Below are 12,072 nucleotides of genomic sequence, written 5' to 3'. Positions count from 1 at the left end.
TTCCTCGCAGGAGCTGTCTGCCGCAGCGATGCCTTTCATAACTGCCGACCGTGGCAGCGGCTCGGCTCGAATGCAGAGAGATAACGAGTAAATAACAAGATGGGACGGGAAAGGGACAAGGGGTGGGCTACACTTCGGCTTGTCATATTATGAACCGCTAAGATACTACCCATCTCTCTATCTCGTAATGACCGACCCCTCGGCTCAGACAACATCGGGGTCACCATGTTGCTGCCGAGGAAGAATCGCTGAAGCGCTGCTTACGCGTCCCTGCTACCGATGGAGATATGCTAACGAGACATCGGCGACATTTTCCGAGGGAGAGAGAGAGTGACTCTCCCTCTCTCACTCACTCTCTTTCTTTCTCTCTCTCTCTCTCTCTCTCTCTCTCTTTCTCACTGTCACTCTCACTCTCTCTCTCTCTCACTCTCTCTTTCTATCACGCTCTCTCTCTCTCTCTCTCTATCGTTCTCTGTAGACTGCAACGTCCTTGCTGGCAAAGAATGTTTCGAGCAACGAGTTTTCCGCGTTTTCTTATTATTTAATTACATTAACATGGACATCTCACGGCTAGACATCCTCTCACTCACTCTCTTTCTCTCTTTCTCTCTTTCTCTCTCTCACTGTCACTCACTTACTCTCTCTCTCTCTCTCTCTCTCTCTCTCTTCCTCACTGTCACTCTCTCTCTCTCTCTCTCTCTCACTCTCTCTTTCTATCACGCTCTCTCTCTCTCTCTCTCTCTCTCTCTCGTTCTCTGCAGACTGCAACGTCCTTCCTGACAAAGAATGTTTCGAGCAACGAGTTTTCCGCGTTTTCTTATTATTTCATCACATTGACATGGACATCTCACAGTTAGACCCAAGACCGGCTGGTTCGTTGTGGGAGAATTAGTTTTACGATCCGTTCGATTTATTTGATAACGCTGGAACAAATTGTGAATCCTTATGCAGGTCTTTATATAAAATCAAAATTTTCTACATCATTTGTAGGAAATAGTTTTCACCCACTATACTTTTAATCGTTATAGGATAAAACAAATAGTTGTCAGATTAGGAACACCTGAAAGACTAATACAGTGGTGTGAATAATTATAATTATATGTTACATTTTTCGCGATGTTCAAACGAAAATTTATCAAAACAACATATTTGTATATTTCTGTGTTAGAATTAATGGAAAATAGAAATGTAAAAATATGATATTTTTAGTGAGTTTTCGTATAGATATCAGTAACAATATAAAAACTACTGTGAGTCTACTTTGTTGGCAAAAAATAACTGTTTTCGCATTATCTAGCAAATTGGTTCTTCTACCATTAAAAAATATGTCGACATATTTGTCCACGACCGCATGTGTACATGAAAGATCATGGCTACCTGAGTAGTGTCCCTTAAACAGTAATTTGACCCGAAACTTTCCTCTTTGAACATTAATCATAAAAGAGAAATAAGCTTCCGCATGAATCGAAAGCAACGGCATTTGCCCCGATGCACTCGAACGGTGCTTTAACTGTGAACAACCGAAGGATCTGTTCTAACGGTCATGGTTCGTTGTTTTGTTGCAGACGGAGCCCGGAAAAACCGAGAAACAGTCGAAGTCGCTGCGGGAGCAGAAGAAAGAGGGACCTCGCCGCCAGGAGTGTCCTCGAAAGAAATCCGTGGGCGAGAAAAGGGTTGAAGAGGGTGGACGAAGGATCTCGTCGAATCGCGACACGCTCGTCCTCGCCGATCTGCGCAAAGAGGTGGACGAAAAATCGTTTCCCGTTGGGTTGTCGGATCTAGAGCGACGTTATATCACTCACGTTTTCTCCGGGCGAAATTAAGGGAACGTAAGAGACGGAACGAAGGAATCAAGCCTGGCGTACAGACGAAGGAGGACGAAGAATAATGGATCGCCGTGGCTCGGCCGCCGTGCGATACAGCATATGAAAGAAATAGGGGGCTAATTTGAAAGTTTCATTCCGTTCGCGGGTATCCGATAATAACGCGGACGATTTCACTCCGTCCGTTGAAATGAATCAGACCAGATGCTCGTTCACGGGTCATTAACCCTTCCGCCGCGTCTGTCGCGGCCGCGCGAAATTATCGCGCGGCGGGGCTGCTTCTTGCGGAGTTAATTGCTTATAAACGATCCGTCGCGCTGAAAGGACTTGCTCGGGTGTCTCGGCCGCGAAACTTTGGAAATGTGTTCGTGGGACGCGAGTGGTTCGGTAGTTGATTGAGCCGTCGCGCCGCGGGGAGGTTTTTTTTAGCGTGGTCGACTAGCGTCATATATTTTTGTTGAGTCGCGATGGGATGTTATCGGTAATTACTAATTACGCTGAAGGGAATACGAACGAGCCGAGGACCCAGACAAAGGTAGAGGGAAAGAGAGAGGGAAGGGACGACAACAACGGTGAAGATGATATTAAGGCAGAGGACTGATTGAAACGAGGGAAATGGCGGTTGTCGGGGTTGTTAGTGAAATGAGTGCGACGCGGTTCAGTGTGTGGTTCGGCGTTGTTCTGTTCGTGGCTGCCAGCCTCGACCAAGCGCAAGTCCCATATACACCGATCTACGTGAGCACGACGAGTGAGTACATGTGAGCCTGATGGCTTATTTACTTGTAGCTGCTTAACCAGTTGTTTCGCACAAATGTTCATCGTGTGCGAAACACATCGCATGCGTAAGAGCAAGTCAAAATCTTTAACACTTTGACTACCATTTCACTCATATATGGGTGACGGAATTATTTGCTCGGATTTGAAAATGATCTTATACGCTAATTTTAGCTTCTTAATTTGATTACAATCCGATAAACGTGAGAATGTTGGAAACGTAATTCATAACATACAACTTAGCTTCTCAAGTTTAATACGATTAAATAATTTAACTTTGCGACATTTCTGGGCTGATTGGCGTGGCAGTCAAGCTGTTAAAGTGATGTTTCACTCGTATCTCTATACATCTAATATGAGTATTTTACCGATTTTTATTGCATAGGTACTGGTAGAAAATGGTGCATACGAATACTCAAAAATAATTAGTTATTTTAATGCGTAAGACTGAATTATTTGACGAGATTTAACAGTTGTATTTCCAGCATCGCGCGCACGCGACCATTTCAACTTAAATTTCAACTAGAAAATTTTGATTTCGTTATACAGCTTTCATATTTTTCGAAACGGCCACGCGTTTTATGAGACAGTAGAGCTTTACGGAATAGTAGAGTAAAAATGTAAATAATTCACGCCGTGCGAATTACATAGGGAGACAGAATGATACAGGTTTCTGACAAATATTATACGGAATTCGAAACATGAAATATTCATATAAAGTAGTCGTATGTACATTTTTAGGTATTACATATTCCCTCAGAAATGTCCGGAGTGTAAAATAGCTGAAATTACAGGAGAGACTTGCGACGAAACAGATTTTAATGCATCCATACGTGGATTCCGGTTTCGGTCCGTTAGTCTGTGTGGGCCGTGTTGTGGTTTATACTAACCTATTGTGTAAATCCGGTGTAGACGTAAAACGGGAGACCTTCAACAAATTCGAAGCGCGCGGAGCTTAATTAAAGCGATACATGCTTTGCATTCACTCGGGCGTGAAACATTTCATGGAAGTTATTCTACTAGTTCATGCCATTTTTCTGCAATACTCGCCGTTTACATTGCCTCCGGTGACATGGAACACATTAAATTAGGAAATTCTAGCGTTACGTTGAACTCGACGCGTTGGAAATTTATGTAACTCGGAAAAAATTCGGGGATTTCCGCAAAGCACGAGCCGTTCGTTCGCAACTGGTATCTATCATCTACGTTACCAGGATGCGGGAACATAGGGGAGGGAAAGTTTTTCTCGCCGACAATTTTTTCCCCGATTCGATTAATCTCGGAGCAACGCTGGTATCCGCTTCACTTACAGATACAGCCTTATCGACACGTTACGTTCGATTTACGCATATTCGCCTCCCGCCAGGATAAAATATCGTTTATTTCGTGGAAAACAAAAGAAACATCGAGACAGAATAGCCGTAAAAATCGTGCACTTTATTTCGAATTTCTCGGAACTCTTAATAGGAAAATTTTAATCCGTATTAACTATTACAGTTTTTACAGCGGAAATTATCTTGTGGAAGTAGCTTCTTATTCGGTTTAATCAGAGACTGTGGTCGTTAACTTAGAGAAGATAAAAATAAAATAGAAATAAAATGAGGTTGCAGTTTCGATAATTGAGAATTAATTACATACGCTGAAGTAACATGTGCATACTATTTTCGAACGTATCTGGGTCGACCATCTTTGCTCGTCGATGTCAGGTGTCTCGTTCAAAATGAAACACGAAGCAACAGAAACGACATCGTTGAAAGATTGAAATTGAGCGAATTTGTTTCTGGTAGCGTACGAAATACCTAAATTTCAAGTAACGTACGTTTCGCTTGTAATTCTGTCGTTTGGAAGCGGTGTCGGAGTGATGTTTCCCCGATGTTGACCTAAAAAACTCGATCGTTTGCAAGCATTTCTTAAATGGTAAAAGGTTTGTACTATTGAAAGCTACGAGAGTTTATTTAGAGAACGTACGGCTTGAAGCTGAACGAGCTGTGCATTCGTTTTAATATTCTGGGCAACGTTGGCTTGCTGGAATTCTGAGACACGTTGATTCTCCGAATTTCTCAGTAATTAAAAACATTTAATGAAAGCTCTGCGGGCCAAGGTCGATACCGTGAACGTCTTTCTCGCGCAGCCCTCTCGCCGCTTAGAAACTCTTCGACCTCTTTCTGTTATGCGCGAAACGGAGATGCGTTCCTCCGGCGAATTATTAGAACGACTCTCCATTTCTCTGTGGTACTCTTGTTACCCACCGTTAATTAGAAGTACAGTCTGCTACTGACGACAACCAACTGCAAAGGAGAGTCTTCACCAGCACGCCCCCTCTGCGCGCCAGCACTTTGTCGCCTGTCCTGACTCCCCCCTCCCCCTCCCCATCTAGGCGCTAGCGCTGCCCTCGCCAGTGATCCGCACTCCGACGCTGTGTTTGTGGCTTGAATTATTCCAGCGAATCTCCACGCGACCCGTGAGTGCCCTTCAAAGGAGCCTGCAGAGTTATATAGACGCCAGAACAATTTATGTCCCCAATGGTCATCTTTGAAACGTCGCACAGGATCGTTGCCAAGTTTTGAGGACTGCAACGATTACCTTCACGCCTGTGCTGCCTTCGCCTAATTGCCAGGTCTTCCTTCGACTCCTCGCGCATTCAATCCTTTCGCATTGCGTAAAAAGTGTATCCGGAATTTGTAAATCGAGCACACAAATATTACTTATTTATTCATCAAAATAGATCGCATCCGATGCGATACACGTACGCCAATGTTTCTCCGAGTTTTCAAAACATTTTTCAAATGCTGAAGAAGGTATAACCTTCAACGACTGCGAATTCTCGAATTCTTTCTTCGATCGACTCAAAACGCCTTCCTCGAAGAGATGATTTTTATTAATTATTATTATACTATTTTATTTATATATTATTATATATATTATATTATAATATTATTATATTTTATATATTGTTATATTATTATATTATTATATTATTATATTATTATATTATTATATTATTATATTATTATATTATTATATTATTATATTATTATATTATTATATTATTATATTATTATATTATTATATCACTATATTATTATATTATTATATTATTATATTATTATACTATTATATTATTATTAAGATATTATTATATATATTATTTTACTTTAATAATTATAATTTCAGTTTTCGATAATGTACGTTGGGTTTTTGGCCATGAATCGTCTTTGCACAAATCTGGTCGCTTTCGGGAAGTGTTTTTATGCAAACGCCTTATTTATTTATTTATTTATTTACGGGTCTGAACCGCCTTGTGGAAAATTAATAAAAAATATATATATCTATGTACAAAATCTATGAATACAAAAAATATATTTATAAAAGTTTATAAATTAAACTAAACTGTTCGTTATAAATAGGCTGCGGCTTTTATGCATTGTTGACAAAAACGAATAGATCAAATGCAAAATAGCAGCAACGTGTATATAAAGATGATAATTTCGTCTGGGTGTACCTAAAGACTCATGTTACCGGCGGAGGTTTAAATCGTGTTCCGTTCGTTGAAGGGGTAATATGAAAGTACCGCGTACTAAATGTTTCGACTGTCTGACCATCGGCAGACATTGTTTACTTTCTGCATAGATAAAGCGTAGTTGAGTCACAGCGAAATGGACGTTCATTTCTGCAGGTCGAAATCAAAGCGCATGAGTAGATTTATTGTATGAGAAACATTCATTTACCGAACGACTCATAGAATGGAGTTGGAAAATGAGATATTATCGAACAATCGTGTTGAGTATGAGAGGTAGAAAAAATTGATTCTAAATTTTCTTTTCATTTTTAAAAGTAGAAGAAAAGGTAGTAATTTGATTGAGTTTTTATTCATTGCATTAGATCGGTATTATTTCAAGAATCTTGACTCGTAGCATCGGAAAGCCTTCTTTATCATAGTGATTAAACAAATTAAATCTTTGATGTTGTTGTCAAGCTAATGAATGGAACTCACGGAATATTATAGGTCTGTAGTGAATTTTATAAATGAGACATGCGGCATAAAAAGTGTCCCAAACTTTTTTTGTTTATTATTTCGTTAATTTTTAAATTAAGGAATTGCGAAATTTTTGTTAATTTTTCAGTTTCTTTCTATTGGTAGAATTATGAATCATGAAATATTAAAATGTGATATTAACCCAAAGATGTAAAGAAGATTTATGTAATTTAAGATTAGTATATATAAATAATATTATATAAGCACTTAAAAGATTAATGCCAATATTACTTTATTTTATAACACGAATACAGTTGTCTCATTCAATGCAACCAATCGATGAATGGGACCAAATGCACTTTTTAGAAAGCTTAAAAATAAAGCAGATAAACGTAGAAGAAACTCACTCGACACTACGATTCTTATAGCAAAAGAACCGATCTTTTGAATGTTTCAAACTAGAATTAGCTAGGTTGTTTAGTTGTTTTTTTTTTGTTATTTTGTCCCAAATAACAGTGCTCCATTCATGACAATGCTGCAATAATAAAAGAAATCACGAGTTATCATAAACCATACTCGCGGGGTCCGAAGATCGAGGAACTTCGGGAAATTTCGAAACCTTGCTGTGCAAATTGTTGGGCGATAGTTCGAAGTCGAAGTTCGTAACTCAGTGTTCGTTTCTGCGGCCGTATCTGCCGGTTGGTAGTTCGCGGCAGTAATCTTAGACGTATTCGATGGGAATTGAGTTAGCTGGCTCACGTATCGAATGGATTTCGAGATGGCGACGTTGGTACACCTTTTCAGGTAGCAGGGTCATGATTGCTTTTCGGTCCGATCAACGTAGATCGAATGGCCATCGATGCCCGTCGCGTTTAAATGGCAAAACCCACGGTCCCTGGAGTGTGATAATTCGATCTGCGCGTGATCCATTGTTATTGACCGGAAACTGCCTCGCCTTTATAAGCCGTAATGGAAAAGAATCGCCGCCATCGTCTTTCCTCGCTAATAAATGCGTTGATTTAGGAGACCCCGAGACTTCTCACGTTCTCGGCGGAGGACATTCTTCTCCGTCGACGAGTAATCGAGCCAGACTCGAGTTCTCATATAGATCTTTGCCCCGGTCTAATTTCACGCGGCCCGTGTACGGGAAAATTAGATCGCTGGAACCGGTGAAACGGCCGAGGATACAATTATCCAATTATGATGAAAGTACTCGATAATCGACAGCGGGGCGCATTATAAACGTCAAAACGATAAATCAGCCAAACAATTACTAGCCCCCGCGGTTTATTCGATGCACCATTAAATGCGCCCAAGTGACGCGATTAACAGACCTAAACGCGGAAACGTTCGATTTATCAGCGCTCATAACGTTCGTATCAAAACGATCAGTTATCTCGACAATTTGTATCGGCTGCGTTACTTGTTGGCTCCGCGTATTCAACGTATGAAGCTTGAGCGATGCTGCGATTACTCAATTTTACAAGCGTCTTTAATGATCCTGTATTTGGCTGTGTTATGTTACACCGAAGCGAACATCGCTGTGTGTTCTAACTCATGACTAGACAACGGATTTGATTTATGTTTGTCTAAAATAACTGTGTTAAATAAAAAACTGTGAAGATATTAGAAGAATCGGACAATGTTTTACAACCGTCTTTAATGATCCTGTATTTGGCTGTGTTATGTTACACCGAAGCGAACATCGCCTTGTGTTCTAAGTCATGACTAGTCAACGGATTTGATTTATGTTTGACTAAAATAACTGTGTTAAATAAAAAACTGTGAAGATATTAGAAGAAACGGACAATGTTTTACAACCGTCTTTAATGATCCTGTATTTGGCTGTGTTATGTTACACCGAAGCGAACATCGCTGTGTGTTCTAAGTCATGACTAGACAATGGATTTGATTTATGTTTGACTAAAATAACTACGTTAAATAAAAAACTGTGAAGATATTAGAAGAATCGGACAATGTTTTACAACCGTCTTTAATGATCCTGTATTTGGCTTTGTTATGTTACACCGAAGCGAACACCGCTGTGTGTTCTAAGTCATGACTAGACAATGGATTTGATTTATGTTTGACTAAAATAACTATGTTAAATAAAAAACTGTGAAGATATTAGAAGAATCGGACAATGTTTTACAACCGTCTTTAATGATCCTGTATTTGGCTGTGTTATGTTACACCGAAGCGAACATCGCTGTGTGTTCTAAGTCATGACTAGACAACGGATTTGATTTATGTTTGTCTAAAATAACTGTGTTAAATAAAAAACTGTGAAGATATTAGAAGAATCGGACAATGTTTATTTAATATGTACAACTTATTAAAATGACATTTTTATCGGACTGTATAAAAATTCGCAGATTAATTTAGAGGTGAACCGTCATGGTGCGATCTTCCATTCATTATTTTTTACTGGCATGTATTAATTTAACCTACGTTCGTTCGTTGGTTATATGGAATGCAGTGCATGCTGCGCGACGATTGTCTTTTTGTGTTTAATAAAGTTGCGCAATTTCGTATATTCTTTTAATTGAATGAAATAAATTATGTTCACATGGTATGTATTTTTTAACCATGACGGGACCGAGTTTATTCGTACAATTTCTATGATAATACATTCTTGAATTAAAAAGTATGGAGCGAAAGTATATTTATAATTGTAATAATTGTGAAAAAACGAATGGAGTGCGGTAGTTCTCGATTCCTTTATTACTGCAAAATTCTACCGTCATAATTACACTCCGGATTTTATGCATTTATGACAAAAATGAGAGTAGATCGAATGCAAAATAACAAGAACATTTAAACAATTCTAGAATATTATTGTAGCATTAACAATTTACACATTTAACGAGAAAAGAAATAAACGCTTATCTAGATTCTGCATCTTGCAATGAATGAGGACAATTTTTATTTTGCATAAACATCCGCAGTCCAGGCATAATTAATTCGAGATCATCGTTTCGCCGTTACCGGCGTCTACCTCTTTCAATCTTAATTAGAGTAACACGTATCGTTACTGGACCGCTCACCGGATTTTTCCGATGAGCCGGAAATCCGACGAAAGTTCGCCAATCAGTTGTATTGTGGACACGCGTCAGCCAGGATCGTCGCCGAAGTGCCGGGATCGATCGCATCAATTAACGCGGCCTGTCGCGCCCGGAAAGTTCACAAACGAGTACAATTAATGCCGCATCCGATTTGTACGGGGACGGTCAAGCCAGTGGCTGCTAGGTGGCAGAGTGGTGATTTGCAGCGGCGCCGATGAATCTCGGATTTTCCGTCGACTTGCAAACGTGCCCGCTGCGCTAATAACCGTCGAAGTTTCGCGACCGGACGCGAGGAACGAACGAGCGAACGAGGCGAACAAATAGTCGCGGGCGACACGTGTCGTTGACAAATCGGAAAGCTGCGTCAGCATGTTTTAATCAGGCGTCGGTGATTCGGGTCGATGGTGACGAGCGACACTCCCGCGCCTCGCGGCACGGATTCATTTCCGACGGGACTCGCGTCTTCGACGAACGATCACGTCATCTTCCCAGACGAAGCCCACCTCGCTAATGAAATTCCTGTCCACGTTTTTCATACTCGTTATCGACAGAAATCTGATTGCGCTCCGGAACGCGCCACCTCGACTATAAATCTGCCTCCGTGACGCCTCCTAATCGCGCGATCGTTTACTATATTTCATGGTGATGTTGGAAATGTACAGAGTCGTTTATTATATTCTATGGTGATATTGGAAATGTATAGTGTGTTCCTTAACTTGATCTATTACATGGAACCACTTTGGAACGATACAGAAAAATAATCGACAGTCGTTGTATTTTGGGGGAAATTTTCGCTACGAAGATGCAGATTGTTAAAAGTTATGATTCGGATTTTATGTATTTTCTAACTAAAATGTTAGGCACTGTAAAAATATTAGAGAAATTTAAAAGCACCCCGTTGTATTATTATTATTATTATTATTATTATTATTATTATTATTATTATTATTATTATAATAAGCCTTCCACCTACAATACTACAACGGGGTGCTTTTAAATTTCTCTAATATTTTTACAGTGCCTAACGTTTTAATAATAATAATAATAATTATTATTATTATTATTATTATAAGCCTTCCACCTACAATACTACAACGGGGTGCTTTTAAATTTCTCTAATATTTTCAAGATGTCGGTATATAAACAATGTCGGTGAAATGCGGTGTCGCTGAAACCGTGCGATGAAAACATTGTTGGTGAAATAATTATTGGTGATTTCAAGGTAACCCAATTTTAATAAGTTGGAGCTAACTTAACAGCATCTTTATATTCTTCCGATGTTTTTATCGTTCTCACTCATTCATTTTCATAAGTGCGTATAATCTGAAGTCCGCCGTAACTATATCAAATGGGTTTCCCTCGAATGGGACGAAAAATAAAAAATTTTTTAGAACGCGCCATTCTAAGACGCAAATAAAATTCGGTCCCCAATCTCAGCCATCGCAGCTAGCCGATGAATCGATCCCTTCGATTTCATTGGTCCTGGATCGGGCGTTAGTTTGTGGTCGAATTCCACGGGGCTGACTGTTCGGTCGCAATTGCGTTCACTCTGTCGTTGCGGAAAGTTTCCCTTACCGAATGAAGGTCGGCCGTAAAAAAAAAAAGAAAAAGAAAGTTGCCGGAGAGCCGCTCGTAAAGCCGCAACAAGAGTCAGCCGAGACGAATGAGGGCCGAATGTTGCGGCCATTTCGGACTGCTCGTAAGTTCTTACGAACCTGAACGGCCCTCTTTCGTCACGCCTCTACTCATGCCCTTTGGACTAAGTGGTCTTCTCCCACCTACACTTTCCCATTTTTCGTCTTTTCCCACGGGAAGGCGATCCTTTCGATTCCCGAGGCGTTGAAAACGCTCGCGTCGTGGACCGAACTTTGATCTTTGTAACGGTTCTTGCGACACTTTATCGGCAGGTAGGTTCGACGCTGGCAAATTATTAACTAAACCACAGATCTTCGTGTGAATTAAAGGTTTGAGCCATCGGATGCAAAATGGGGAAACTAAATATTTATTATCCTTTAGAAATCATTTCCAGTAACGTAATTTATGTTGTTTTGAGGATAAAAGGATTAAATCTCTATCTGCAACCTTAATAAATACAAAAATTATACGACTGCGTTTGAATACAAAATTCAAAGATTTAATGATTCAAAGATTCAAAGATTCGAAGATCCGAAGATCCGAAGATTCAGAGATTCAGAGATTCAGAGATTCCAAGATTCCAAGATTCCAAGATTCCAAGATTCCAAAATTCCAAGATTCCAAGATTCCAAGATTCCAAGATTCCAAGATTCCAAGATTCCAAGATTCCAAGATTCCAAGATTCCAAGATTCCAAGATTCCAAGATTCCAAGATTCCAAGATTCCAAGATTCCAAGATTCCAAGATTCCAAGATTCCAAGATTCCAAGATTCAAAGGATTAAAGATACAAGAATTAAA

At 39.8% G+C, this 12,072-nt stretch overlaps 1 protein-coding gene across 4 annotated transcripts in view; it reads left to right on the top strand.

Moving 5' to 3' along the window:
- The window catches only part of LOC117229670 (uncharacterized), a 447,677-nt gene that overhangs the window by 91,689 nt on the left and 343,916 nt on the right, over positions 1–12,072 (top strand). For 2 of the 4 annotated variants that reach the window (XM_033486300.2, XM_033486299.2), the window contains exon 2: positions 2,327–2,571. In XM_033486300.2, coding sequence (XP_033342191.1) covers positions 2,439–2,571 — 133 coding nt within the window. In that variant the 5' untranslated portion in view covers positions 2,327–2,438. Of the gene's footprint in view, positions 1–1,565; positions 2,572–12,072 lie in introns of all 4 variants that reach the window. The other 2 variants (XM_076520036.1, XM_033486296.2) reach the window with 1 other exon arrangement.

Source organism: Megalopta genalis, chromosome 3 (genome assembly GCF_051020955.1).
Source record: "Megalopta genalis isolate 19385.01 chromosome 3, iyMegGena1_principal, whole genome shotgun sequence".
Lineage (NCBI taxonomy): Eukaryota > Metazoa > Arthropoda > Insecta > Hymenoptera > Halictidae > Megalopta > Megalopta genalis.
This window is presented reverse-complemented; position numbering and strand designations above follow the sequence as displayed.